Source organism: Corylus avellana, chromosome ca10 (genome assembly GCF_901000735.1).
Source record: "Corylus avellana chromosome ca10, CavTom2PMs-1.0".
Classification (NCBI taxonomy): Eukaryota; Viridiplantae; Streptophyta; class Magnoliopsida; order Fagales; family Betulaceae; genus Corylus; species Corylus avellana.
Genome location: NC_081550.1, coordinates 3,838,519 through 3,864,051, shown reverse-complemented (window position 1 = coordinate 3,864,051; position 25,533 = coordinate 3,838,519). Strand labels below are relative to the sequence as shown.

General features: G+C 36.1%; 1 protein-coding gene across 1 annotated transcript in view; it reads left to right on the top strand.

The window, feature by feature from the left end:
* LOC132163226 (uncharacterized) overlaps positions 1 to 25,533 on the top strand; it is a 41,801-nt gene that overhangs the window by 9,824 nt on the left and 6,444 nt on the right. Inside the window, 20 exon segments of the mRNA XM_059573434.1 lie at positions 1,751 to 1,815; positions 3,606 to 3,693; positions 3,797 to 3,875; positions 4,012 to 4,120; positions 7,111 to 7,170; positions 7,310 to 7,428; positions 7,756 to 8,137; positions 8,218 to 8,402; positions 8,505 to 8,577; positions 9,042 to 9,192; positions 9,293 to 9,462; positions 12,896 to 13,246; positions 15,515 to 15,682; positions 15,769 to 15,960; positions 15,963 to 16,067; positions 16,341 to 16,517; positions 18,578 to 18,841; positions 20,605 to 20,703; positions 20,791 to 20,975; positions 23,730 to 24,065. Coding sequence (XP_059429417.1) covers positions 1,751 to 1,815; positions 3,606 to 3,693; positions 3,797 to 3,875; positions 4,012 to 4,120; positions 7,111 to 7,170; positions 7,310 to 7,428; positions 7,756 to 8,137; positions 8,218 to 8,402; positions 8,505 to 8,577; positions 9,042 to 9,192; positions 9,293 to 9,462; positions 12,896 to 13,246; positions 15,515 to 15,682; positions 15,769 to 15,960; positions 15,963 to 16,067; positions 16,341 to 16,517; positions 18,578 to 18,841; positions 20,605 to 20,703; positions 20,791 to 20,975; positions 23,730 to 24,065 — 3,358 coding nt within the window.

The window sequence follows — 25,533 nt, the reverse complement described above, 5'->3', positions numbered from 1 at the left end:
TGAGTTTAGGGTTTTTTTGGTGTTTCAGGGATTTGTATTGCGAGCTTAGGGTTTTTTGGGTATTAAGCCTTTTTATTGGGGTCATTTTGTGGGCTAACGTTGGTTTTCCTGTGTACTTAGGGGCACCTTATGCTTTTTGATATATACAACATTGCTTATTAAAAAAAAATGGTTCTCCTTTTCCATGGAAGAGTATTTGGAAAGTTGAGGCTCCCTTGAGAGTGGAGTTCTTTGTGTGGGCGGTGGCCTTAGGTAAAATCTTAACTTTGGATAATTTACGAAAGATGAATGCTATTGTGGTGGAGTGGTGCTGTATGTGTAAGAAATGTAAGGAGATTATTGATCATATTCTTCTTTATTGTGTGGTTGCAACAGAATTGTGGAGTGTGCTTTTTTAGTTGTTTGGTATTGATTGGGTTGTGCCTCAAAGGGTGAGCGAGTTGTTGGTGAGTTGGAGGGGAGAATTGGGAAACTGTAATGCTTTGAAAATATGAAGGTTGACTCCTTTGTATTTAATGTGGTGTTTTTGAACGCAAGGAGCTTTGAAGATCGTGATAATGGATTGTTAGAGCTTTGAGTGCAGCTCACAATTCTTCAAACATTACTATCCTATATGAGTCCCTTGTCAATACATTCACATGAGTAACCTTATTCTTTGGCCCTCATATTTTGACGAAATATATTTGTTTGAAAGCATAGTAAATCAAAATAGAAAATAAAGTATTAAAGAAAAAATGTTTCATTTGATCTTATGCCAAAATGACCGAATTGCGTAAATGTTCTATGAGTCACTGGCGCTTGGGTAACTTATCAAAAAAAAGTTATTGGCGCTTGGGTACTCAGCAGCATAATCATATACCCATCCTTTCCACAATCCGAAACCCTAAATCACAAGTTCTCAAACTCTGAACCCCACATATAACAATCATAGCAAATTTTCTAATTGGAATTTCTTTATATTTATCTTTGAAGTAATGAGTTTTTCATATTATCCATAAAAAAATGATATAACTGTGGCTTCCATCCGGGTATATACTCCGGTAGCTGGAAGTTGCCGCCCAGAAAAAGAAATGGAAAACGTGGGCACTGGAATTCTCATCAATTTTGGGTACCCTTTTTGTTAGGAATTTGTCTCATACCTATAGTGACATTTGCTGAGGATCTGGATCCATCCTAGAGTCCGGGCAGTTGAGGAGGTACAAGTTTGGTTAAGCAAATTGATGTCTGGTCTGACATATGAGGAAACTGAAGCTAAACCAGTGGAGAGTCGACCTTCAAACCCATGTGAGCCTCATCTGCATCAGATGTCGCACATGGGTGACACGTAAATCCTCATATTGCCAAAATTGGCAATCACATAAAAACTAACATCCATTCCCCTTTCCATGGTATGCTCATGTGTTGAACATAATTTTCTTTTGGCAGAGACTTGAAAGGCTAGATGTTTTTGGAACTGGTGATAATCTTCTTGGTTGGTTGGCTGGTGTCCTTTTGGAATGGGAAATACTGATGGATATTGCAATTAGTAGGTTGAATGAATATGGACATGACCATTCAATAGCACTTGAAATGTCATACTCAAGGTTTCGGTTTTTTATATTTTGTGGTAGCTCATCTGAACCTAATTGTTTTGACACCTTGGTCTTAAATTGCAGATACACTTTCATCTTCATCTTTAAATTTTCATAATTTCATGTTGTGTGTGTGACAGGATGCCCTTATACTGATCTTGAATTCTTGAATTTGATAGGAAGTGGTACCACGTCAAGGTTGAAGCAGTTGGGAATGGAATTCACTGTTTGGGTTTTTAAACACGTAAGCAACTTATAGCTCGATTTTGGATCCTTATCAATTTTTTTTTTTTTTTTTTTCCTTTGGAGAAGTGGGGGGTGCTTCAAGAATATTTGGGGAATGGATCCGTTGAAGATGATTTGCCTAAAGACGCTCTTGTCAGTGCAAGTCCCACTTTTGGTTCTAGACATCAGATACTGCTTTTTGTGGGCTATAGTTGAAGTAATTTGGTTCTAGCTTCCTACAATATTATGCCTAAATTTCCGTATGTACCATTGTTTTAGTAAGCTATAGATTGAACATCTTTGGTGTCTAAGTTAATTGATGTTTGCTGTGAGCTATTGCAATTTTTTAATATTCTTTTTTGTACTCAAGTTTCTTCTCATTGCAATAAAAGTTTTATGAAGTATAAAATAATATATTTGTGTTTGGTGTGGGTCTTATTCAGAATTGGAAAGTCTTTTCCTAGTTAAAGTAAATGCTTAACATATATGTATAAGTCACCAAAACACCCCCTGTTGTACCTGCTTCAATCATACTACAAATCTGAGCTTGGGATAACTTACCGGCTGCTGTTGGTTAATCAGTAAACAAAGGTGCTCCCACCAAGCTCGTGATTTTACCCTAAATCTTACCTGATCACAATTGAAATTTCAGACCAGGAGATAAGTGGGGTCTTTCCTTATCTGAACTAACACTTGGATATGAAAGGATCCAGATCTTGTATCTAGAACCTTTTGCTTGGTGTGATTGTTTGTATTATCTTAAAGAAAGATTTTTATACTTAAAAAGAAGAAGAAAAAGAAAGACTTTTACCTATCCATAAATTCTCCAATTTGCAGCAACATACATGATCATTGCTTTAAAGAATCATATACAATTAAAGCTTTGGTCTGCCAATAAACTTCATCAACAACATCAGACTCTTCATACCCAATGAATTTTTAGCCATCTTGGTATGTTGGAGGCACGGATCCCAAAGACACACTTATCTAAACTCGGCTTGGAGCATAATGATTGACCCACTTGGGCCTTAGTTTTTGATTGAGTACACAGTGGTATTCTGTTTTCCTGTTGTTGATACCTCTCTTCACTCTCTCTAAGCCCATGATTGCTCTGGAGTTGATCAGAACCTCTGAATTCAGAGTTCTGGACAAGGACTTGTGATCACACAAGTTACTCGGTGGTTCTCTTCTAAATCAGTTCCAGTTTTCATTTCCTTTGCCACATTGTGAATCTTTCCTTCTGCTCTCTCAGCGAAGCCTCAGCAGGTTGTATCGAAGAGAGAGAGATATCAACATAGGTCAATTAAGAACATGAAAACCAGTGGAAATTTTTGATTTAGCCAAGAATTGCCTTGCATCTCTCTAAATGGATGAATTGAGTCTAAAACTAGTAAACGCATAAAAGCCCCCACTTTCTGGATGAAAACCAAAATGCAAAAAATTGCGGAATTGCTTAGTTTCTACCTTCCCTTGAAGTATAGCTTAGGTTTGATGGAGGAAAAGCAAAATGTAGTAATGTAGAGATTGCTTAGCATGCATACATTTCAATGTATTCCGTGTGTACATTTGTGCATCAAGCCACAATGTCTAAAGATGCTCACATTCAGATGCTTGTAGTCCAATTCTCTCTCTCTCTCTCTCTCTAAACTCTCTCACGCACAACACACACACACGCACACACACAATGATTTTGTAATCTCTAGAACGCTATTTGTCATTTCATTGTGCCATTTCCTCTTCAAAAGCACTCCTGAGTAATGATCTTGACATTGTTTTTCCCCACTTCATTTTTCATTTCTATTTATGTAGGCAAATATTGATCAGCTTAAGCTTATTGGTCCTGTTATACTCGCTGGAATTCTGAAGTCACTTGACAGTTATTCAAATTCGGAATCAGGTCTCCTCATGCAGTTGAAGTTGTCTGAACTTCTTCTATACATTATTTAATTAGAATTTATTAAACATCAGTCTGATTGATTTAATCTACTAAATTCACCCAGATGCTACTGCTAGGGACACCAAAACCTTTGCTTTTCAAGCAATTGGGTTGCTTGCACATCGCATGCCTCAACTTTTCAGGTTTATCAGCTATCCCTTCTGCTTTCTTCTATGCTTCTCTATTTGCTGTTTCTGTGTTTTCCCATAGGCACTTCTTAATTAAACCTTGCATATTGGAGAACAAAAATTCTGATGGCTATTTTTTTTCTCCTCTCAGTAATAAGATTGACATGGCTGTTCGTCTTTTTGATGCATTGAAAGTGGAGGCTCAGTCTCTTCGTTTCGCTATTCAAGAAGCAACCAATACCCTTGCTGCAGCGTACAAGGTTTGCTAGTTTTCCTCCACTTGGTTTAAAGATATTATTAATAGGTTCTCTTTCTCTGATGTGGTAATTTATTCCCAAAGCTAATGTTGTTCGCTACTGCTTCAGTAAAGTCAGTTTTAGCAATTCATTTGTGGTTATGTATATTGTTCTTTTCTTTCTGATCCTGGTCAGTTTAATGACTGGGAAGGTCTTGTTTCTTTATTTATTAAGGTGTATTTTCAACATTTATATCTACCCTGTATCAGCAATTAAGAATTCTGTAAGGCAAGTTTTCATGAAAGGAAATATTGTTGAAGGTTCTACCTACATGCGTATGGAAAGGTTGCGCCTTAATTTTTATTTATTTTTGATAAGTAATCAAAATACCGTTAAAAGTGAAAATACCAAGCATAAAACACTGCCCTCAAAAGAACCTTAGTCTGCCAAATACTCTTTCAAGTGAAAGGAATGCCATCATTACAAACAAGAACATTGTAGAAAGATCTAACATTGAACAACGCTCTCTTGCAAGGGGCCCACCAATGCTTGTCTTTGCCCACTCGTCTGATTCTAACTGAATATAACAAATTGAAGGGCAATGCAAATACATTCACCTCCTGATCATGAACCACTCTAGCAAAGCTTATGTTCCACTGATTGGAGCCAAAATAAAGCTCCAAGTGAGCTGATACAGAAGCATCCTTCGCGCAAGCAATACCATACAAATATGGAAAGGCTTCCTTTAGGACCTTATTCCCACACCACAAATTATGCCAAAATCTAACATTGTAACCATCTCTCATATCAAATCTGGTATGACTCGAAAATATCCCCCAAGCCCTCCTGATATTCTTCCATAACCCCACCCGATACAACCCAAGAGGCTTAGAACACCACCAACCCCACAAATTGCCAGATTTAGGGTCTACCACAGCCCTCCATTAAGCCCCTTTCTCTCATAAACATAGCGCTATAGCCACATTTTCCTAAAAGAGCACGATTGAATATCAGTAAGTTCTGGACTCTCAACCCCCCTAGAGGTCAGAGAACAAACCTTGCATTAGCATACCAAGTGAAATTTGAACTTTTCGTCTAGCCCACCATATTAGAAATATCGATGAAGCTTCTCTACTACTTTTAAACACGTACATCATTTTCAAACTAGCCAATCGATGCTCTATCTTTTCAATAACACCGTCTCAAATAGATTCTTGGCCTTATAGAAGTCCCCTAGCGGAAGACCAAGCTACTTCAAAGGCAACGAAGAAACCCTGCAGTCCTTAATAACAGCTAACCTGTCCACATTATCAACATTACCCACAAGAACCACTTCCGACTTGGCTAGATTAATCTTCAAACCAGAGACAACTTTGAAGCATAAAGAATAAAGCATTCTGACAGCGAAGGTGGTTAGGCTTGACCCTAAAAAAAACCAAAGTGTCATCCACAAATAATAGATGTGAAATATTAACCACACTAGAGTACCTAGAACCCTTGAAAAGCCCGAGAGAAAACCCCCATTAATAGTTGCATAAAACATTCTATTTAAGGCCTTCATAACAATAACAAAGAGAGAAGGCGACAAAAGATCTCCTTGTCTCAAACAATAGGAGCTACTAAAGAAATCGGACGGATGCCGCTCACCAGAAAGGTCACGTTTTAGTGAGAGAATGGATGTCTAAGCTTCTTTTGTGATCCTGAACAAGTTCATTTCTAGAAGATTGAGATTGTCTATTATGGTTGTTATTTGATGTGAAACATTTATGGTGGATAGTGTTAAATCACCTCTTATTTTAAAAGCTTAAGCTGATAGGAGGAGATGAATTTAATCATTTAATTTATATTCTAACACTTTCCCTCACGTGTGGGCTCAAACTCTCCCTTAATAGGTGAGGTTCACACGTGTAATATTTAATTGAAATAGAAGGTGACTGACGGAGATAGGGTTTGAACTCAGGACCTCTGCTTTGATACCAAATTTTTTTTGATAAGTAAAAGAGATACAAATAATAATTAGTTATTTGTATTGGGTTATCATGGGTCATGCCGAGACAAGTCATTGACTTGTGTGCTTGTTGGTGGTCTTGTGGAAGGATGAGGAGTGCTGTGGTGTGGAAAATGGTGCCTTTATGTCTGTTTTGGACTATTTGGAGGGAAAGAAATAATAGGACTTTCGAGGATTTGGAGAGATCATTAGATGACATTTTATCCTCGTTCTTTCATACTTTGTATTGTGGACTGCGGCATACCTCTCCCCCTTTGTTGATTAGTTATGTCGATTTTCTTGTTCGTTTTTTTCTTTTTAGTTAGGTGTTTCTGCTTGTATGCTTCCAGTGTACGTAGGGGCACCTTACGCTTTTAATAAAAATTGATTATTACTTTTCAAAAAAAAATTATTCTAACATATACTTCTAAGATATCTCGTGATGTTAGTTGCTTTTGAATTGAACTTGTGAATTGATATCTTTAGTTGTTTTTGTCAGTTATTTTGGGCTCAGTGGGTTATGCATGTGATGACTGATTGCAGTTCTTCCTTCTTAGAAAAAGTACTAGTTTTTATACCCTATTGCATGATTTGGATTTTACCGTTCATCTCTTCTTTTGTAATTAACTATTATCTATTAATTCTTAATAATTAGTTGGTGCATTTGAAATGAAAAGGCCACTCTACAAACCAAAAGCTGAAATAGAAACAGAGTTACATTCTTTTAATTATGCTCATTGCCTGCTCTATTCAGTCAGAAATATTGAAAATTTTTATTCAAGGCAAAGATGGGTGGATCACCACCATGAACATTTATTGCTTGTCAGGGCCTTCTTGTCTCTGCTGTACCTTAAACATTGACATTTTTGGGACAAAAAATCTGACTATTTATTATCCAGAAGTATTTGACGTCTGCACTACTGTGCCTTTGAGCTAGGTGCCATAAAAATAACTATTTGCTTCTGTTAGTGTCTCACCTGCCCTTTATGTTGATCTCACTAATGCTGGTTTATTATATGAGTGTCAGGAAGCCCCTACAACAGTGTTAAAGGATTTGGAGACACTTTTACTGAAAAATTCTCAAGCGGTATTTCATCTTTTCAAGTTACTGACTTTGTTTGTCTATCGCTCTCTGTTCTGTCTGTAAGGATAAGAGTTTCTTGAATTTTGCTTCATTAGTAACTTGCTGCTCCACCATAGATGGCTAATTTCGTGTTGGTGACCAGGAACAAAGTGAAGTACGATTCTGTGCATTGAGGTGGGCTACATCTTTATACGATTTGCAACATTGCCCAAGTAGGTTTATGTGTATGCTTGGGGTGGCAGATCCTAAGCTAGATATAAGGTAATGTAAGATTTCATTTTGTATTTTTCATTTTGCAGTGAATTCTCTCTCTCTCTCTCTCTCTCTCTCTCTCTCTTATATATATATGTGTGTGTGTGTGATAATAGTTTCAAATTATAATTCAAGTAAATAAAATTCACATTAAATTGATAATTCTCTATTTTTCTTTAATCTTGCCTTTGAAATGCAGAGATTGAAATGCAACAATTTTAACTTGGCTCATCCTCCTCCTCATCATTATTAACAAAACAAACATACTTGGTCTAAGTTTTTATCAGTCCAACAAAATATAACCCTGTCATCCTTTTTTCCCCCCTCATTATTTAGGGAAATGGCACTGGAAGGCCTTTTTCCGGTTAAAGACAAAGGCAGAACTATGAGTCAAAATCTTGATCTTCGATACCCTAAACTTGGTGTCATGCTAGATTTTATTCTTAAGCAGCAGCCCATGTTGTCAGATTCCAATGAAAGCAGGGAACAAAAGCTTCTTTTTCCCTCAAAAACGTATGTGGCTATGATTAAATTTCTTTTAAAGTGCTTTGAGTCAGAGTTGGAGATGAATAACTCTCTAGAAGGATCATCTGATTTCCGGTCTTCGGTGGAAGCAGTATGTTCACTACTAGAACATGCTATGTCATTTGAAGGCTCTGTTGAGTTGCACGCCAATGCTTCCAAGGCATTGATAGCAATTGCATCTCGCATTCCAGAGGTTGGTTATCACAGATTCTCTTGCTTGGTTTCTTCTTCTTGTTGCATCTTTCATTTCTTACCTATTATTGTTCTTTATAGATGATAGCATCACGCTATGCTCTAAAATCATCATGGCTAAAGAAATTACTAAGTCATTTGGATTTGGATACTCGTGAATCTGCTGCACGCTTACTTGGAATAGCTTCCTCTGCTCTGCCTACACCTGCATCATCTGCTCTTATTTCTGAGCAGATTGCCTTGATTAGTGGAACACACAATTCAAGGTCTGTAGAGTAGTGTACATTGTAAGGAAGTTGATATCTGCAACAGATTATGAAAATCGTACTAAATTTCTCAATCTCTTATTTATTTATTTTTTTCTTTAGATTTGAGACTCAGCATGGAGCATTATGTGCAATAGGATATCTCACTGCAGCTTGTATATCCAGAACGCCTGCTGTAAGTTGGATATTTGTTTGTTTTTTCTTTTTTATATATTTTCAACCATTCTGTTGCATGCTTGTTCTTTTTGAGGTCAGGGCACCTTGTAGTTAAAGGAGGAAAATATTGGTGTTCTTATCTTCTGATGTTAATTGGGTCATGCAAGCCTCATGAATCGATTTGTTGGCTTCTTGGGGTACGATATAGTGGTTGTAGGAGTATGAGTGCTTCTGGCAAAATATAAAAGCCTCATCCATTGTTTACTAGTCTTAAAAGTTTTCTTTACTTGCTTTCAATGATGTTATAAACAATTGAGTATATGGATTTATGATGATCTGTACTGTAGTGACATGTATCTGACAAAATTTTGCGTTAATTTTCCATGCTATTTATTGCTAATTATTGAAATTTTCTGTCATTTGTTTTTTGTTCAATTTCTATTTCCGGACTGATGTTTGTAATTGTATCTGACATTTTGACAGATTCCAGAGACATTGTTACAGAATGTGATTAAGTGCCTGGTTGATGTTGTTATTTCTGAAACTGCAACACTGGCCTCAGTTGCAATGCAGGCACTAGGTCATATTGGGCTGCGTGTTTCATTGCCTCCAGTTATTAATGATTCTACTTCAGGCAAAGTTTTGTGGCTATGCTGAAATCTCATTGATTGCCTAAAAACTTGTAATATCTTTGGTGATGATGTTATCAGACTAACCCATCTATTAAATTGCAGTTGACGTTTTGATGATTGTGCATGAAAAGTTAAGGAAGCTACTTTCTGGTGATGATGTTAAAGCGATTCAGAAGATCGTTTTAGCCATTGGACATATTTGTGTAAAGGAAACATCATCTTCACTTCTAAATATTGCCCTTGAATTGATTTTCAGTCTTAGCCGGTCTAAGGTGGGTACAACATTTTTTTTTTTTTTTTTTATCAACTATTGTGCTTTTATACTCATGGACTGCTCATAAATATCAAAATGAATCTTTAGTATGGTGTTTTCATTTTTTTTAATAAGTAGAGGGACGCAACCCTATTACACAGGAACTATACAAAGATAACCCCTAAAGTGTAGGAGAAGAGAACAAAACTCCAAAAACTCAGAAAAATTAGAAACATGCAAACTATTTCATGCCATGTTCCAAGAATGAAGGGATTGGAACATCGTCTTCTTCATTCTAATATTATAGTCTCACAATCTTCAAAGCTCCATGCATTCCGCTCTCTCCAAATATCCCAAATTAAACACAAAGGAGGCAACCTCCACATTTTCAAAGCAGTACGATGTCCCAGTTGTCCCCTCCAACTTGCCAACAACTCGCTAACCTTACGAGGCATGACCTATGCAACACCCAACAACTGGAAAAGTGCACTCCTCAAATTTGTTGCCACTTCATGATGAAGAAGAAGGTGATCAAAGTTAATAATTCAAAGTTAAGATTTTTCCTAAATTCATCATCCACACAAAGAACACCACTTTCGAGGGAGCCTTAGGGATCGTTTGGGTGTGCGAATTTTTTCTATTTTACTCAACTGAACTCAAAATTGCGAATATTGAGGAGAAAAAAGAGTTGAGATCAAAATATTTGTAAACGCTCTTGCCACGTCTGCACGAAGTGCTCTCAAGCCCTTTTGGCGCGTGTGATCGTTCTGTAACAGTGTTTAGGAGTTTTCGTTTGGTTCTCATCAAGATTGATAGGAGGAATGGTTATTTGGGTTACTTTTACGTGGAAACCAAATCATTTGAGATTCGTTCTAATGTTCAAGGAGGTGTTCAACTGGTGGAGAAGAGTAGAGGAAAATCTTGGTCAATGATCATGGCCTGGCCGACCATCTTTTGGTTAGTAACCGCATGGGATTACTTGACAAACAGTGAGACGGTACGCGAAAATTGGAGGACGTTTCGGTTTGGTTGTTTCGCGTATGTGATGCAGAGAAGAAATAATTCACATGTTAATTTCTTGGAGTTGTTTGAATATAGAGGCAAAGGATGGAGGAGCTTTGTGATAATACCGGAGGGTACTGAGGGTAAGGGATGGGAAGCATGCTGGGTGCAATTGCGAAGGCTGAAGTTGCATTATGAGAAGCAAAGAGAAGTGGAGTCACCTGTTGGGACACCGGAGGGGAAGAAACCATTAGGGCAAACGAGTGGAGTGCACAAGGCGAAGCCACCGGTGGGGGTTACAAGCTCGGAGATCATATGCAGAGGCGGTGGTAGGTGAAAAGGTGCCGGCGATCTTGGAATCGAAGCAGCCGGTGGTAGGTGCCCCAACAGGTGACTCCACTTCTCTTTGCTTCTCATAATCCAGCTTCATCCTTTGCAATTGCACCCGGCATGCTTCCCATCCCTTCCCCTCAGTACCCTCCGATATTATCACAAAGGTCCTCCGCCCTTTGCCTCTATATTCAGACAACTCCAAGAAATGACCATGTAAATTATTTCTTCTATGCATCACATACGCGAAACAACCAAACCGAAACGTCGTCCAATTTTTGCGTACCGTTTCACTGTTTGTCAAGTAATCCCATGCGCTTACTAACCAGAAGATGGTTGGCCAGGCCATAATCACTGACCCAGATTTTCCTCTACTCTTCTCCGCCAGTTGAACGCCTCCTTGAATATTAGAACGAATCTCAAATGATTTGGTTTCCACGTAAAAATAACCCATTCCTCCTATCAATCTTGATGAGAACCAAACAAAAATTCCTAAACATTATTACAAAACGATCACACACGCTGAAAGGGCTTGAGAGCACTTCATGCTGACGTGGCGAGAGTGTTTACAAATATTTTGATCTCAACTCTTTTTTCTACTCGATATTCGCAATTTTGAGTTCAGTTGAGTAAAATAGAAAAAAATCGCACACCTAAATGAGCCCTAAGTCTCCCTCGAAAGTGGCGTTCTTTGTGTGGATGGTGAATTTGTTGGCCTTAACTTTCCAAATACTCTTCCATGAAAAAGGGAAATTTACCAGAGTAGATGACACCTAATAGTAAGACTTCACTTCAAATGATTTCCTTTTAAAAGGAATCCAACAAATTTTATCTTCACTACCTTGCCTTACTCTTTGAGAATACAGTATCTCAAAGAAAACAGAAACCACTTCCACCTCCCATTCTAGAACCACTTCACGCACAACCCATGCTTTATTAATGATATTCAAATTACTTATAAAAAAAAAAAAATTCATTCCAGAACTACATATGATCTGCCACCACACATCCTTACAACAAGCAATAGTGAATAATTCCGGAAATGAGAGCTTTAAAGGCTGATCCCAACACCAAACATCATGCCAAAAGTGCACCTTAGTTTCATTCCCACCTCTTCCTTATACATTTCCATACTCTCACGCCATAGGGCTCTCAACCTCCTTAGAATACCAGCCTTCCCTCAAACTATCATATTTAATGTCCACCACCAATCTCTACAGGCCTCTCTCTCCGTAGCATACCTCCACCACTACTTACTGAAAAAGGCTCGATTAAACTGAAGCAGATTTTTCATCCCCAAACCCCCTGAAATTATCGGAATACATATTTTCAATCACCTTACTAGATGAAACTTGAACTCATCACCAATACCCTCCAAAGAAAGTCCCTCCGAAGTTTTTACAGTCGATTGGCCACTCCTACACATTGTAACTAATACAAAGGCAATTAGTTTGACTTCTCAAGCAAAAATAAGACCAAGGGTAATCATTTTTCTTTTTTTCTAACACGAAAATTTCTCTAGTGAACAGAATACCTTATCCACCCCAATACATGTCAATCCTGGTTTGGTTCACGTTAAATTTATTATTTAAGATATGTGGGAAATGTTGAGGGGTGGAAGTCATCGGAAATAAGAAAAGGCAAAAGCAAGATAGAAAACACAAATTAGAGAAGAAGAAAATGGAAAAAAAGCAACATGAGGATTTTTTCCTTGTTAGAACCAAATGGACATGAAAAGAGGTGTTTGGTGATTCTTGTGCGTTGTAATAAAGTCAGAAATATCTAACTTGAAGTAATGACTTCAGGAAGATGAATGTTTTCATGCATGCGTATGTCTTCATTCTGTGTCTTTTAAATTTTTACATATAATTTTACGTGTATTGTGTATGAAGTTGGGCTGATTCCCAAAAGTCTCAGTTTGGAATTGGACTAACTTTGGTACCTTGGTTGATTATTTATTTCTAGAATCAGAACCAAACCAAAATGCCTTAAATGCTGAAGCAAACTTAACTAATTAAGGGGATTACTTTTGTTCAGTTGTTACGTTGTTCTGGATTAAGCTGTACCCTAATGGATAAGATTGGAACACCTATAGTAATTGCATTTTTGGGGTTGTACAGGTCGAAGATGTCCTCTTTGCTGCTGGGGAGGCTCTATCATTTTTGTGGGGTGGTGTTCCTGTGACTGCTGATGTGATTCTCAAAACTAACTACACTTCACTTTCCATGGCTTCAAAATTCCTTACTGGAGATGTGAGCTCATCTCTCTCAGAATATAGCCCTACTGGGAAAAGCGAAGTGAATGAAGATTATCACATCATGGTTAGAGATGCAATTACTAGAAAGCTTTTTGATGTTCTTTTATTCAGTACCAGAAAAGAAGAGCGCTGTGCTGGGACTGTTTGGCTGCTATCACTTACAATGTATTGTGGCCATCACCGAGCCATTCAGGAAATGCTTCCTGAAATACAGGTTTGCCCTTGGTTTAGAAGTCCAAATATGTACTATTATTTTTCATTTCTTATTTTTTTCCTTTCATATACCTGCTTGTGTCCGACTTAAGCCAAATACTGTGGTCTTCTGACAACAAAATGTATACTCACCTTCAAGGGAGTCCATATATACTACAGTGCTACTGCTTGGAGATGTTGGTACCTTTCGATGGCAATGTTTTTATAGGGCAGAACTTGTAAACAATCAAGAAACGATGATTTCAGAATTTGTTATTGTTGTCTGTCTATTTTTGTTTATTAAAAATAAATAAATACCAGTATATTTGATAGAATTAAGAAGTTCTATCTATTAGCAAATCCAAGGTATTATTATTAATAAAAAATGAACCAATAAAGAGTATGGACATAAATAAGGCCAGCCTCAGTTCCTTATGTAGAAGAGTGTCCTCTGAACCATGGATCAAGATGGGTAGAGATTGGCTAGGATAGTATATTTCCCTTGACCTCATCTGTTCCCTCTTGAACTAAAAGTTTTTACTATTGCATTCTGAAGGAACAAAAACAGATCAAGGAAGAAAACTTCCCTCTGAGTACCCCTTCAATGACATGTCTTATGACTTTTTCTTTCCATTGGCTGACAAAGCGTTACCTTTAAGAGTTTCAAAACTTACGAGAAAAGTGGACTGAATCACTGATCTATTAGATATGATTTTATATATTTGCAGAGTCGTATTCAAAACTGCTTATCAAAGAAAAGTGGACTGAACACTCGTCTATTAGATATGATTTTATATATTTTTATTGTCTTATTCAAAATTTTTATCAAAGAAAGAACTACTTTGAAATCACCTAGTATATTTCCAAACTAATTTTTCTAGAAAGGAATTGCCACTGGTTCCTCTGAAGGATGCAAGAAGGTTTCAATGTTGAAGGCTGAAGGGTTTTTGTTTGTTTGTTTGTTTTTTTTTTTTTTTTTCCCGTTTTCTGGATGATAGGGGTCTTTATATAATTCTGGCGTGCCAAGGTTCTATTCTTTTTCTTTATCAAGATGAAAATAGTCAAACCTAGTGCACTTCCTTCTATGATCCTCACTAGATGCCAAATGGCAGTGTAGGGAGTTGGCAAAATGCTCTGTGGATTCCAACTTCTGGATCTTGATGCTTGCTATGAAAATAGGGCAGAAACACCAGAAAGATAATTGGCCAAATTATACCTCTTTTTTCATGTGTATGTAGAAATTGAGATACACTGTGTAACAACTTTATGTGACAACACCTTTCACTACTTTGGGACATTCATGAAAATGAATGAAGTGATTGTGGCAGGCTGAATAACGAGACTATAACCTAACAAGTCCTTCACCAAATTGCTTACTTGGGCCTCGTCTGGGTGACAAAACAATTAGAGTAGTTTGGTCGAAATGTGCATCTCCCTTGTGCAGTTGCAGGATTTTGCCTGAAGATTTTGAACCGCACCAAAGGAACTTCAAAATAGTAAAGGTCTAATTACTGCTAAAATGATCAAGGATTATCTGGATGCTATAAGAATATTAATTAAATGATTAGATTCTCTATTTCCTATCAACTTAAGCTTTTGAGTTAAGTAGTTATTTAACATAGTATCATAGCAAAGGTTCTGAGTTCGAACCTTGTTTCCATCGTTTACTTTCCATTTCAATTAAATATTTCACGTGTTGGGCTTCCTGTTTCACTTATTAAAAAGGAGTTTGATCCCACACGTGAGGGAGAGTGTTGGAATATTAATTAAATAATTAAATTCACCATTTTCTATTAGTTTAAATTTTCGGGATAAACGGTAGGTTTATAGATGCATTTTGATTTTTTGGTGGGAAGAGGTTTTACCAGAAGAATGGTACATGCGCATTTATTAATTTTATTCTTGAGGTCAATGCCAGCTGTAATAATCGCCTTTATAGACCAGAACCTTGGGCAGTAGGGCCTGCTTGCGCATCTCACCCTTCTTAGTGGTCCACGTGAGCTACAATGATGCTCTTAGATTCTGCTAAGGGGATCCCTTTTAGATTCACAGATCTTGGGTTTTATTGAGAATGATCATTTCAGAGAAAACTTTTGGCTTATTTCTATTGGGTTGAAAATTGTAAAAATTACAAATGCCGGAGGTGTCGATTACGATTCTAGGCAGCCCATTTTCTTGTCAATGCCAAATGATTATGAGGATGTCATTTACTGTTGGAATTTCTATTGCCACCAGCTTCTTGTGATACCAGAATGGGAATGGGAGTGTTTAATATCTCATATGAATGCAGGAGGCTTTCTCACAACTGCTTGGTGAACAGAATGAACTTACACAAGAGTTGGCCTCACATGGCATGAGTATTGTGTATGAACTTGGTGATGCAGCAATGAAGCAAAACTTGGTGAATGCACTTGTAAGCAATCTGACTGGTTCAGGGAAGAGGAAAAGAGCCATCAAGGTAAGTTGGTATTCTCATATCTTCTCTCTCTCTCTCTCTCTCTCTCTCCCCATTTAAGCCCGGGGTCCAATGTTTTTGCTGTGCAGCTTGTTGGAGACTCTGAAGTGTTTAAAGAGGGGGCTATTGGTGAAAGTCATAGTGGTGGGAAGCTGACCACATATAAGGAGCTCTGCAGCTTAGCAAATGAGATGGGGCAGCCAGACTTAATTTATAAGTTTATGGATCTTGCTAATTATCAAGTTTCATTAAATTCTAAGAGGGGTGCTGCTTTCGGGTTTTCTTTTCTAAGATAGCAAAGCAAGCAGGGGATGCTCTTAAGCCACACTTACGTACATTGATTCCAAGGCTTGTCCGCTACCAATATGATCCTGATAAAAATGTGCAGGTACACATCTTTGAGTGCTCTGAGTAAATTAAGGAGTTATTACACTATCAATATTTGTGGTCCATACCTTCATAAATATCTTTTCGTCTGCATTCAGTTTTTTTACATATTCTTTAACATATATGTTTCCACAAGTAGTGATATCCCTTCCCCCCTTTTCCAATGATATGGCAATTTGTATAACTATGCATTCGTATTAACTTTGTATATCTTAGTATCCTCATTTGTTTCAGGCCAAATAATTTATTGCCTCTTGTCATTGCAATGTTTTAGGATGCAATGGCCCACATCTGGAAGTCACTAGTTACTGACTCAAAGACAACCATTGACGAAAACTTTGATCTCATTATTGATGATTTGTTGGTACAATGTGGATCTAGGCTTTGGCGGTCACGTGAGGCATCCTGTCTAGCCCTTGCAGATATTATCCAAGGACGGAAATTTGATCAGGTGAGGAGGTTTTTATCATTTTTTTTTTCTAGTCAATTGCAAACTCAAGTTTGATAGCATAACCTAGAAATCCTTGCTTAGGTTCCTCGGCAAAAGTATATTAAATTATGTTGGAATTATTAAGATCCATATTCTCAGTACACATGATTACAAACTTTAATGTAACATAATGTTTGAAGAAGTAATAGTGTCTCCTATCATGTCTTTGTAACTACAATAAGCCTCAAATACCGTGGCTTAATCTGACTACTAGATTGTCCTCGGGATTGGATGGTAGTTTGTTCTCTTATCATCTCAAGAGGTTTGGATGTTATAAATCTTACTTCTTTCAACCAAGTCCAAGTGGGAAAAAGGTTGTGGCATTATGAAAAGTAGGGGAATCATTTTCAAAGCCGTAATAGTGGATTAACACTTGAAGAAGTTTATGGTTATAGATATTTTGCTCTGGTGTGAAGTTCTCATCACTCAGGCATTTGGAATGGCATAAGAGGTGGTTAGGACCAAGACTTGCAGATATTTGTAACCAGGGAAATAAAATTGGCGTGATGGTTGTCTTCCATTTTTTTTTTTTTTTTTTTTTCTTTTCTGTGTCCCATTTTGATTTATCTTCTAAACAAGATGTTATTAATTTCCTCATGCTTTCAGCAATCCATGAGTATCGATGTTGATTTGCAGATTAAAATATTGTTTTTTTATAGTAGTTTGTATGTTTTTAGTAAGAATACATCATACTAATAGTTCGTGCTTTTTCCTTTTTTTTTTTTTTTCTTTTTTTTTTTTTTTCCGTATTCCAGTGTAACATGTGCCATTGGAGAAATTGTCATCTCATGACTTTTCCCAATTGAATACCTTTTAGATAGACTGAGCTCCAATGCGTCTGTAGTGTGTGTTGATCTTAACTTCTATTTTCATGCTTCTTGAACTTTCACTTATTGATATCCTGAACTCTTTGTATTCAGTTCTTCTGGGAATTGAATAGTGATTTTCAAGATGGAAAGATATTTATGCAATGGTTTTTTGCACTTATTATCATTGAATGGCTTGATTTTTTATATTTTTCTCTGAACCAATGTTCTAGAAATGTTGAATCTGGTGATTTAAGATGAATGAGGTTATTCATTTTTTATTATTTTGTAATTGTTGGAAATATAGCTTATTCAATGTAATTGGTAAGAACGGGTACTGACACTGCAGCTTCCCAACCCAAATATGAGGAGGTGAAACTTCCTGCACGTGCTTGTGAATTGTGATAGCTTTTCAGAAATATGCTAGTACATGGCATTGACCCCTTTTCTGCACTAATGTAATGCTATTTTTGTTGCAAAATATAAAAAATAAAAGAAAAAGCTGTGCAAAAGGAATGTCACAAATCGTGTTGAAGATTTATGATTCATGGAAGATTTTAGTAATTGGATCATCTTTCTATGTGACATTCAATTTTGTAACTTGGATATAATTGGACAGTATTTGAACTAATATTAAGTCCCAATTAGACTTGAGTCCTAGTCAAAATATCAACTTTGGAGAATTTATATACTTAATTGTTAAATTTATATCTAGGATTTACCCTCATTAATGGAAAATATAAGTAAAATAATCCATTTAGAAGATGGATTCAGATATAAATCCAATCCAGAATTTTGGCTTTTTAGTTGAATTCTAAGCTCACCTTATTTCCGAGATTTAGACTTTAAGTAGGAGTTTGTGATAGCTAAATGGACTCACCGGATTTTTTTTGTTTTTTTGTAAGTATAACTCCAATGTTGTTACATGTGCACTAGAATCTGACACATTCAAAAGCCCTGCTATCACACCATCGTTAACCATTGTGCCCCTTAGTAAACATGAATACGTTTATATTTCCATGTCAGTATCCACAATACGGGCCCCTATGTTAATAGAGGCAAGTATTCGTGGATGCTTGTTTCAGTATAATCATATACCTTGTGACGTATCTATCTAATACTCTGATTGTTCCTATCTTTCTATCTACAGCATCCGTAATATATCATTGCATTTGCTGTATAGTGGTGCATGATAATTGTATTTTTTACATGCAGGTTGGAAAGCATTTGAAAAAATTATGGGCAGCAGCATTTCGAGCGATGGATGACATAAAAGAGACAGTTCGTACTTCTGGTGAAAAATTATGTCGTGCTCTAGCTTCGTTGACAATGAGGCTTTGTGATGTGTCCCTAACTAACATTTCAGATGCAAGCCAAGCAATGGATATTGTTCTACCTTTTTTGCTTGCTGAAGGCATATTAAGTAAAGTTGACAGTGTCCGTAAGGCATCTATTGTAGTAGTTATGAAACTTGCGAAGGTTAGCATTGTTTTGTAGTATCATGATTTTTTTTTTTTGCATGAAAAATAACTGATGCTTTCTGTTAATATTGTGCTAGCTTTAAAATAGTGCCACGGTATAGATATATACGCTTGCAGTATAATGACATTTCTTTATGGACTTTTTCAAACTTAGTTGCTGTCTCAACATGAGAGGTTGCATTCTGATCTATTCACATTAAGATGTTTTCATATAAATACATTGCTATATAATTTGGTATATGTATGCGTGTACAATCAGACACTAAATGGTCTACCAGTCTGCAATTGTGATATGCCACTGATATTCATCCTTTGATACTTGAAGAAAAAACAGAGGCTGATGTCTGCTAGTTTTTAGCTGACTTAAAAACTTTTCAATTTGAGGTGGATCATTTGCATCTTCTGAATGTGAGAAAACTCCAGTATTCTTGTTATAATTTATTACTACCATTTTGATTGTAGCCACAGGCAGGGTCTGACATGCATCCTGGTATAACCAAAGCCTCAATGAACTCTCAAATTGTATAAACCTTTTTACTTGGTTGTGGAGGGGTATTATTTATTCAAGAACAAGTATAAAATGATAACAATGTGGAGTAATGACAGCGGTGGAACACTGATTTTCAATTCATTCAAATAATTTATTGTTAGAACACTGAATTAGATGTGTTGAACCCTGTATCGACTTTTCTTTAGGGAAAAACACCAACAAATAAAAAGACATAGTATATTAAGAAATACTTGTACATAGATCGTTCAGCATATTAATGACTTTACACCCTTAAAAATAAAATGCAACAACTAACTTGTTGAGTTATGTTGATATAAGCTATGTTTGCTGGTATTGGAATCATATTTAGTTGGCTGAGGATAGGTTGTATCGTTCTATGATTAACTCAACTGAATAAAACCTGAATCCCAACAACTAGGGTCAGTCACATCGGAATTATTCTCCATAAAAATTTAATGGTCTTTTTCTGCTTGGTTAAATTATCAGTCATTGTCATCATCCACCTCTTTACCCTCCTTTCCATTGAGCTCCTTTGACTTGAATCAAATAAGCCCTCCTTAACCCTTAGGGGTACAACATTGATGAACTTGGCTGGCCCACATTAAAAAAATTTCCTTATATTGTACTGTCATGATACGATATTTTTTTATCTTTTCTTTTTTTATTGTTTCTTACTGCCATTCCTTTATTTCAGCATCCTCGTTTCCGCTGCACTCCTTTTCTTGGCATTTTTCCGCTGCACTCCTCTTCTTGGCATTTTTATTAGAAGGCGTAATTTTGACCATCTCATTACTTATCCAACAATCCCTTCTTACTCCCCTAGTAGATCTCATTATGTTTCATTGTCAGTTTCTTTTGAAATGACTTTCTTCACTCCTATATCTCTATTACAAGATTTGTAGCTTGAATACTGAAACCAGGTGCAAAAAACCGAAAACTCTTCTGCGATGTTTTAATTTAATTTCTGCGATGTGGTTTAACTGCTCTCATTAAGTGTTTGCATATGAAATTCGAAATTGAAAAGCTTTGATGCTTTATCTAATTTTTCTCATTATGCCCATACTTGATTCCTAAGCAACTGGTTCTGGCAGTACACCTTTCAGACTTTCATGTAGTTGATTAGTATACCTGTAAATCACTAACTACCATTTAACTCATTTGATTTCTTTCATTTATTTGTAGCATGAAAGACTAGGTTTCTTTTTTTTTTACTATTAAATATTCTCTGTTAATTTGTGACTTTCTAACAGGGTGCGGGGATTGCAATACGTCCACATTTATCTGATTTAGTTTGTTGTATGCTGGAAAGTTTATCTAGCCTTGAAGACCAAGGGCTCAATTATGTTGAGGTTTGGCATTATCCTATTATAGCATTTCTATCAGCAATGCTGTCTAGTTTATTCTTTCTTTCTTTTTTAATTATTTTTCTTTTGCAGCTGCATGCAGCAAATGTTGGTATACAAACAGAAAAACTGGAAACTTTGAGAATTTCAATTGCAAAAGGCTCTCCCATGTGGGAGACTCTTGACCTATGCATAAAAGTTGTAGATACTGAGTCATTAGATCCATTGGTTCCTCGTCTTGCTCAATTGGTACGCGCTGGAATAGGCCTCAACACTAGGTATGTAGTTACACCAATTCATGCACTATATTTTAGGAAAAATTGGAAATGAGAATGGAATTATTTGTATTTAATAACAGTATGTGGTGCCACTACTCTTTCTTAACATTTATAGATTAAGATACTCTTTCAGTGTGCTTAGATTGATGCTATATCTTAAATCTGCAAGTTATGAGTAAGACAGTTTTCTTGCAAGTACTAAGGAAGTCAATAACGCACATACCCTAAACAGAAAAGGTTGACAGAATTGAAGAATATCAGAGTATAGAAGTTAGGTCAAGCCCGTCTGCACACATGGTGTATACAACCTGGAAGACAGAATCAAGCAAGAAGAGACTGTCCATGAAATACTGAAAACTTGGGCTTATACTGATATCTAAAGATGGTGCCCACAAAATAACAAGTATTTATTTAATCCCGCAGGTTCAAATATTAGACCCTTTAGCTACCTCCTGTTGTGTCCCTCTCCAGTTGCACCACAAAACACAAATACGAAATTTCAAAGATTCAATGTGTTTCACATATTTTGTTCGGTTTCAGGGCCTTTCTACTGAAATGACGTTTTTGGATGGAAAATTTTTGGTATTTTTTAGAGTGGGTCATTTGAAAGGAATGTGAAATTCTTATGCATTTACAATGTTGCATAAAATTTTGATTGGGTATAAATGCAAGTTTCGTTCCAAGTTTCAATATGTTCCTTAGTGTTTCCTCATTTCATTTAAACATATATATTTAACTCTGAGATTTTAAAGAAGATGATGCATATATGTTTTGGTCCCAAATCCACATAAACATATTTATAAAACTCTAGATTATGTGGCTATATGAGATGAAATACTTATCTCATTAGACTATTTGAATGTTTATGCTATCTACCATATTGAGATATTCCTTAAATGTTTCTGATTTTAAGAATTTCAAATGGCTTAAATGCTTTGAGTAGTCTTCCTTCTTTTCCTTTTTGGATTTTCAAGATTTGTTAAACTTTAGATTGAAATTGTTTAGGAATCTCTAGTCAACAGCATGTATACTTTGAGGTTCTCTCCTTTATTTTTTATAAAGTTTTATTTACCTATCAAAAAATAGTTGAAATGACGGTATGCAAAATGAAAAATCAGTCCTTGTGATTTTACTGAGCTGCAAATAGCTACCTGGAGTTAAAAAAAAAAGTGACTTAAAACTCCTTGGGGTAAGCAAATTGGACAGAATTCGTTACTGAGTTGCACATAGTTACCTGGACACGTTTTTTGTTAGCACATTGGACAGAATCCGTTAATGTGCCATGCCAACACCAACAATATTGTAACGCATGTTTTTAAGAATAAAAAATTTGAAAATATAAAATCAAGTGTAAAAATTAAAAAAAAAAAAAACTTATGGGGGTGATTGAACCATCCCAAGCCAGCCAAAGGTCTCCACTCCTCCCATGTTGACCCACGGCCGTTCTCCACAGACCCACCGTGGGTGTAAACTTGTGTGGAACACGACTCATATAGCATTATTAATTTATGAAGCACATGGTTAAATTTTTTTTGCAATTTAGGTTTAGTTCGGACAAATTACCTTTCTGCATCATCGTTTCACATTGTGTTATTTTTCTGATTTCTTGTACCCTGTTGAGTAATTTATCATGTAAACAAGCGCCACAAAATGCAAATCTGGTTACTAATAGTCTTCTAGTCTGGGAGGATGAAAGGAAATCCAGCTTGTTGCATGTGTTTTCTGTATTGGAGGGAGCCATTAATATTGCTGGTATTTTCTGCGTTGTTTGAGGCCCTTTTACAGAAGAGATCAGTGAGGATTTTATACTAGAAGCCACATCATCTCCTTGAGACCCATGGCTGGGTCTCCTCCTTGAGACCCTCTGGCCGGCTTGGGTCAACCCCTTGCTATAATTTATATTTTTATATTTTGTTTTTTATTCTAAAGAACACATATTGTAATATTATTGGTGCTGACATGGCACAGTAATGGATTCCGTCCAATTTGCTAACAGAAAACGCGTTTAGGGACCTATTTGTGTTTTTTGCTTACCCTAGGGAGTTTTCAGTCACTTTTTAAAAACCAGGGACCTATTTGCAACTTAGTGAAATCATAGGGTCTAATTTTGCATTTTTCCATTTTTTGATGATCTACTTGTATTTTGATTGCTCCTTGCAATAATTAGTGGCTCAATTTTCCTTTCTTCTTGTTACATGACACGTCCATTACAAAAGGCAAACAATTACTTTCACACAATAACCTTTATCATAAAATTACTTTCCTGCTCCATCCTTTTTGTTTACTAATTGCAAGACGTGTTAGAGGAATAGGAAGAAAATCTATGAAAAGGAAGAGCTGGTTTCTATATCAGCCACCATTCCATCATTTCATATATATATGGGAGGAGCATACATTTACAATATGACAATAGGACAGAATATTCTTGAAAGAGACAGCTGGTAGGGACAGCTGTACAGGGACACCTCACCAAGTGATTCTTCTAGAAGAGTAGCATTCTCTCTCTCTAACAACATATATCAAACTTAGTTGGTGATACTGCAGTCTGCAGTTTAACTAGAAAGAGCATAATGATACATACATCTTTATGATTCAAAGGAGTGATAATTGGAAATTCTTAAACTACCTCACGGTGCCTTGGGCACAGGTAATATTTTTCTGAAAAGTGTAATCTTTTTGGCATGTACACATGTACACATTTACTGACAACAAATGAATCTATTTGTTTCTGATAGTTTACATATTCTTTTGCAGGGTTGGTGTTGCCAGCTTTATTAGCTTACTAGTTCAAAATGTTGGTGCTGATATCAGACCATATACAAACATGCTATTAAGGCTGTTGTTTCCAGTTGTTAAGGAGGATAAAAGTGTTGCAGCGAAACGTTCCTTTGCCAATGCTTGTGCCCTTGTTCTTAAGCATGCAACGCCCCTTCAGGCTGAAAAAATAATAGAAGAAACTGCAGCTTTGCATACTGGTGATAAGAATGATCAAATGTCATGTGCAATTTTATTAAAAAGCTATTCATCTATGGCCTCAGATGTTGTGAGTGGATATCATGCAGTGCTTGTTCCAGTTATCTTTGTTTCAAGGTCTGAATCAGGCATTTGGTTCTTTTAGTTACTTTTTGACATATTACTATTGCTCTCACCAAAAAAAGAGGAGATTATTATTGAAAATTTTTCAATCTGATATATTGTTATCACCATTGTTTGCCCCAAGTATTTAGTATCAGGTTGGCAGGGAATATAGTTGACATATAACATAAAATTTTAGAGATTTTTTTTTTTTTTTTTTTCTTCTTGTGGGGGAGGAGGTGCAATGGTTAGTTGTTTACAGACTTAAGAAGTTTTAGGCTGCATTCTACATTTACATATTAAGGTAATACTATTTCCTATTCTGGTAGAGAATTACTTCAAAGTCTTGGATGACTGTATGCTTTTGGACTCATGCACTTAAATCACTAGAAATTATGAAATATGAAACAACGTAAGAAGTCATTTGAAAATAATTTTCTGCGAGCCAGTACTTTCCTACTGTTGATTAATTTTTGTTGAGCAAGATAATTCATGATAATGGTCAATGCGATAAAGACCAGCACAGTATTCAGAATAGTCCGTTCACCTGAAACACAATTCTACAAATACATCAGAACTGCATAACAATATATAGTGGAATTGATTCAATAGATAAATACATCAAAACTGTATAGCAAAATATTGTGGAATGGATTCAATTTTTTAAGATCGTGGACATCAGAAATGGGGGTTATATATGACCTTTTCAGATAATGGCTCCAAAAGAAAAATCAGTGGGCCTTCTATAGTCTATATGGTTTTTATCCTTTCTTATTCTTCTGTCAATGTTTCTTTTGTCTTTGTTATTATTCTTATTCTTGTTGTTGTTGATGTTATTATTATTACTGTTACTAACATCATTATTGTTCTTACTGTTATTTTTATCTTCTATCTACTCACTTTAACCAATACAATCCAATCTCTATCTTTTTCATTTTGATTTTCTTTATTCTTTATCTTAGATGATGTTTTGTTCTTCTTTGTGGCCATGAAGCCCTCGTTAGGAGCAAGGGATCACTGATAACCTATATACTATAAGCATCTGTTATATATTACCAAATAATTGGTTTTTTTACTCTGCTGTGACAGAAGGTGTTCTATTGATTCTCATGAGCTGTGTGTATGATGTTGGTACATGTATCTGATTTGGTTCTGTTTATATACTGTTTCACAATATTAGATTGTGGTTATTTGAATATCAGTCTTTTCATAGTGTCTCATTGGGAAACTTTTTTTTTTTTTTTAAATTTTTTATTTAGTTTACCGGTAGAAAGCTATTTTTTTGGTACACTAATGAAATCTGAGTTCAAATAACTGCCATGAGCTAAATCAGGTCAAGACTCTTGGTCAAAAGGATTAACATAAGTTTGTAATCTGAATAATCTTAGTGAGCTTTTATCTTCTTCCTTCCTTTTTCTTTCTTTTTAAGTACTTAGAGGGAGGTTTGATATGGCTCTGAGAAAAGGGAACAGAAAGAACAAAA